Below are 5,398 nucleotides of genomic sequence, written 5' to 3' on the forward strand. Positions count from 1 at the left end.
AATCAATTTATTGAATTGTTCAAAATTCAATACTGAATTTATTTTTCTTACCAAGACATCGAGTAAGAGCAATTTCTTGTTTTAATGGAACTAGATAGGGAGAAGTATATGATGACCCCATTTTATAAAGGAATAGTTATTATGTCTCATTGACATAAAGGCAAAGGTTCCCCCGCACATGCGTGCTAGTCGTTTCTGACTCTAGGGGCCGGTGCTCATCTCCGTTTCAAAGCCGAAGAGCCAGCGCTTGTCCGAGGACATCTCTGTGGTCATGTGGCCGGCATGACTAGACGCCAGAGGCGCACGGAATGCTGTTACCTTCCCACCGTAGTGGTCCCTATTTTTCTACTTGCATTTTTACATGCTTTTGAACAGCTAGGTTGGCAGAAGCTGGGACGAGTAACAGGCGCTCACTCTGTTACGTGGCACTCGTGATTTGACCCACCAAACTGCCGACCTTCTGATCGACAAGCTCAGTGTCCTAACCTACTGAGCCACCGCGTCCCTCTCATTGACATAAGTATCCCTAAAAAAACCCAACTTGTCATTTTGTAGTGAATATATGTTGAATATGGCTTGAATATGAGGGATTGTATGGCAAGACTGAGTGGAATTAATAATTTAAATGTTTATGACAATATGTTTCATGATTTAGTTGATGTGTAGAATACGTGGACTTCCAGCAGCACAGGTAAAACTGCTAATATTATGAGGCTATAGTTTTTAGGTAAAAAAATAACATTCTGAATTATAGGTGCACAATACTTTTGAATTTTATATGTCCTGTATCTGTATAATATGAAGCAAAAAAAAACTAGAAACTAAGCACATTTCTCTCAGAGATACTAAATTTAAGGAAGAAAGAAATAATTGAAATCAAAGATGGCTTTGGGCTGTCAGATCTATGCCTGATAATATATCACGATTTATTGTAAGATATACAAATGTCTACATACTATTTTGAACTTATTTTGAAATTGCAAGCAAAATCCCAATTTACCATAAATGTCAAAGAAAATACTGTTTCCAGAAACTGTTAGCAAATGATTCAGTCTTGGTAAGTTCTCTCTCGATTTTATAAAACATGAGCGTTTGCTTTTTTCCTTCCCATAGAAATCATTGAGTCTGATTTGTTCAATGTTCAGGTGGATTATGCTGGAAATTCAAAATTAGGAGATCTCATTATACATAGTGAACTTAAAGATTTGCACAAGAGGTAATATTACTGAATATCTTATTAAGTCATGATCTGTTTTTCCTTTTTTCTCCAGATGCCGAGAAATATGTATACACTAATGCCAAAAAACAAATGCTTATTTCTCACGCTCCTCCAATTTTAACCCTTCATTTAAAAAGATTTCAACAGGTATAATTAATGACTTAAGTTCGGTTATCTTAGTTTAATACTACTTGTAGGAAGTGATTAAGAGAAGCATCAGTATATTGGACATTCTTGTTTATTGCCATATCACATCTGATCCTGAAAATAACTTGAATTTATTACTAGACCTTTTTGCCTTTAAGAATAGGGGTGGGGGCTTCCCTGATTTTCTAGGATATTTACTTCTGTAACTTTATGTTGGGTGGGCAGCTGAATGGTCTCCAGATGCTTGGGATTACAAATTCCACAGAGCCTTGCCGTTATCACTACAGGCTGTCAAAAAAATTGGGAGTTATCCTCTGGACAATATAAGCTTATTAATGAGCTTTGCATTAACTTTGCATTTTCTGGTTCTTTCCAAGGCTGGATATAGTCTCCAAAAAGTAAACAAACACATAAAATTTCCTGAAGTTATGGATTTGGCTCCTTTCTGCTCAATTAAGTGCAAGGTAAATAATAAAAGTACTCTTTATTTCCATTACTCAGTTTGTTAGTTGACAGCAGGTAACAAAACACAGCCTTTGAATGAAGTAGCTGAGTAGGATAATTTCAGTTTATTTGAATAGGAGAGACTGATATACAACGTTCCCTTGACTATATGTCAGAAAGGAGGAAGGCAAGCAGAGATTTTCTTTCAACTTCCAAGATGTTCCGATTCCTCAGAGGAGTACAGTTAGTTGTATGCAAACTGATTTGATCAAAAGCGCCCAATCCTTACATGCAATTGTAGCTTTATTCTAGGCCGATTTCCAGAATTAGTAAAAATTGTTGCACCAGATTAACAGACTTCTTCTTTGCTTTTATTTCTAAAAATTTTAACGTCACTCTTGAAAACTTTGATGGGCCGTTTGCCTAAATGTATGTGATTCGGACTTCAGTTAGAGGCAGTTTGGTCTAGTAATTAATGCACTAGGCTAGGAAAGCAGCAAACCCATCTTAGTTGAGTGACCTTGGGACAGTCATTCTCTTTCTCAGCACAACCCATTTCACAGTTACTATGGGCAAAACGAGGAAGGTGTGATACACATTGTCACTTTGAGGTATTTGTAAAAATAATAGAGGCAGTACTCTCTCAGTCCAACCCACCTTTGAGTTGTTGGGGGATAGTAGGAAGAAGGAGTATTAAGTGTTAGCCACCCTGAGTTATTTATAAATTTAAAAAGGTGGTAAATAATGTTTCTCATTGTTTCCTTTTAAGATCAAGTACTTTTTTGCCTTTTCCTCCCTCTGTTCAGGAAATCTTATACAAGTATATATTTTCCCATACTCCTTATCTGTTGACATTCTGTTCTACCTCTTCACTAGAACTTTCTCTTTCAAACCTGGTATCTCAAGTGTTCCCATTGAGATTTATTTCTCAAGGTACCTTCATCCCACTGCTGAGTCATTTTGTCAAAATTTAAAGATTAGTATGTTCAGGATCAGACTTATTTCCTTTTAAGTATATCACCCATGTTCATTATATTATTAACCTTTGTATCTTACCTAGCCATAATCTGTTTATACTTCAGTGGTATGATTTTATCTCAAAATGAATATGCTTTATATTTTGTGCTCAGCAATGCTAGGCTTGTTTTTATGTTCTTTTTACTAAAATACACCTTTTAAAGAAACTAAAGTGCAACTTCTTATTTTTTTGCTGGTGAATAACAAGGCTACTTCAATACTCTTGAGCTATGTTCCTTTTACAGAACGTAAGAGAGGGGACTTCAGAAGTATTGTACTCATTATATGGTATTGTGGAACATAGTGGCACTATGAGATCTGGTCATTATACTGCTTATGTGAAGACAAGTACCACCAGCCAACTTTCTGATCTTGTCCATGACAAAATTCAACAGAGTAAGTAGATTTACTCTGGAAAAGTAATTTGAAATTAAATTCCTATGAGCTAGTTGAAAACTAATAAAATTTCTTTTTTTTTAAAAAAAAAACAGCTTCAGAATCTGAGTCACCCAGAAGTCAATGGTTTCATGTAAGTGACACTCACGTGCAAGCAGTATCCATATCCAAGGTCCTGAAGTCACAAGCATATCTTCTCTTCTATGAAAGAATATTATAAACTGGAAAAATTCCAACCTAGGAAAGCTTCACCAAACTTTATCATGTTCAGTTTACTTTCTTTAAATCTTAAATCTGAATTTAAATGTAACTTTTCCTTTTAAATAAACACAAATATATTTGTATTTGTATATATAAAAATGTAATTTTTTTGGTAAATATCTGATGCACTGAATTTCCATGATAGAGGGCACGTTTGTTGATCCATAAATTCAGTTTTTTTAAAAAAATCCTAAAATGTGCAATAACGTGGAGTTCTATCATTACTGTAAAATAAACTGAGCTAACAAAATAGTTTGAAAGTTTACTGTCAATTTATTTTCACAAGTAATGATAGGTGAGGTGTCCTGCAGAAAACAATTCAGGTGTGTTAAATTATATTTGACTACCCTATTTACAAAGCTAAAACACAGTTCATCCCTATATAGTCCTTTGAAACATTCTCTCTCCAGAGGCAAAGATGGCGAGTCTCCCGGTTTTTCAAAAATGTCTAAAGCCCTGGCTATGCCATCTCCCCTTGGGCCTGCCAGAGGAGCGGTAGCTGTAGGGCTGGTTAGTGCCCTGAAAGATCTCTCCCCCCCACACACTTTTTGATTAACTTTTCATGTTAAATTTTACTATCTTTACTTCTATTAATTTTTATATTCAATTTTTGTTTTTTAACATTTTATTTGTATACCACCAAGAGTGCCTCTGAGGGAAATGGGCGGTTTCTAAATTTGATGAGTAGGAGAAAATGAACAAACGCTATCTCATATACATTCTTATATACAATGTATAGCACACATGTTCCTTGTAATATAATGGGAATTTTTCCATATTATAGTTGCCACAATTTTTTAATTAAAAATGCAGTCTAAATCTACTTCCTGATCTGCAATACATAATGTAAATCAACTGATTCCAAGTCTCATACATAATGAAAGGTTCATGAATTATTCTGTAATTTAATAATAAAATATTAGTTATGCAGAACAGTAAAAAAGCACCTTGACTATATATACAAAGAACCTATTTCCAAATTGTTAATGTAGCTGTCAGAATCCATTTATATCACATTCATAAATATATGTTTAAACATTATCCCCCCCCCATATGGATCCTGCCATCTCCCGAGGAAGGAGGAGCATATGTGGATTCAGCCTGCCTTAGATTATTTCAAAGACCAAGGAAACCTTTTGAACTAGGGGGATCAAAAGTGAGGGGGAGAGGAAGAAGGCAATAACCATAAAGATTCGAAGTTCCTTTTTTTCCCCCACGAAAGGGTTGACACGAAGTAGAAGGGTGGGGGCTGACCAAATGGGGTTGAGGGAAGGGGGATTGAACTGGGCCCTTTATAAAATTTCAATTTGTAAAACAATACTAAGTCCTGTCTTGTATTCCCACAACCAAGCATGTCCTAGTAAAGATTCCTTTTGGACTACAACTGACTCCAAGAGTTTTTGTCTTCCTAAGATGTGGTTTGGGGTGGGTCCTGACAGTAGACAGGACTAGCACTGGAAGTCAACCTGGAAGGGAGAACCCTTACCAGGGGACTTTGCAACAAATACAAAGTCTGGCGATGAAGCAAGAGAGGAGGGAAGCCCCATGGAGAGGGAGTCTTCCGCCCGAATGGAATCCCAGAGACGATGGGAAGCTGAAGCGGCATATTTCCCCGGGGAAGAAGCGGTGGAGCAGCACGACCGAAAACCCCGGTAGTCGATGGGCGTTGGAAGGAAAAGTGAGTGGGAAAAGGCTTCGGGAGAAGTGACCCTGAGGCGGAGTGACCACCAACCGGAATGGAGGCAAGAGATGGAGAGCTCCCTGCACACCAGTGAGGAGGAGCGGATCCTGGAAAAAGCCATTGATCTGATGAAAGCAACCCTGACCTCACTAAGGGAGGAGAGGGCTGAAAAACGCAACCGAGGCAGCGCCAGGGGCCGCAAATGGAAAGGTAACGGAGGGGATCCAACACCT

At 37.3% G+C, this 5,398-nt stretch overlaps 1 protein-coding gene across 6 annotated transcripts in view; it reads left to right on the top strand.

Annotated features, from left to right (window-relative positions):
- USP16 (ubiquitin specific peptidase 16) overlaps positions 1–3,727 on the top strand; it is a 21,828-nt gene extending 18,101 nt beyond the window's left edge. For 2 of the 6 annotated variants that reach the window (XM_081327415.1, XM_081327416.1), the window contains exons 15-18: positions 1,272–1,366; positions 1,744–1,830; positions 3,073–3,223; positions 3,319–3,727. In XM_081327415.1, coding sequence (XP_081183541.1) covers positions 1,272–1,366; positions 1,744–1,830; positions 3,073–3,223; positions 3,319–3,443 — 458 coding nt within the window. In that variant the 3' untranslated portion in view covers positions 3,444–3,727. Of the gene's footprint in view, positions 1–1,113; positions 1,367–1,743; positions 1,831–3,072; positions 3,224–3,318 lie in introns of those variants that run through there. The other 4 variants (XR_014026394.1, XR_014026395.1, XR_014026396.1 and 1 more) reach the window with 4 other exon arrangements.
- The last annotated feature ends 1,671 nt before the right edge of the window (positions 3,728–5,398 follow it).

Source organism: Vipera berus, assembly GCF_964194415.1.
Source record: "Vipera berus genome assembly, chromosome: 4".
Lineage (NCBI taxonomy): Eukaryota > Metazoa > Chordata > Lepidosauria > Squamata > Viperidae > Vipera > Vipera berus.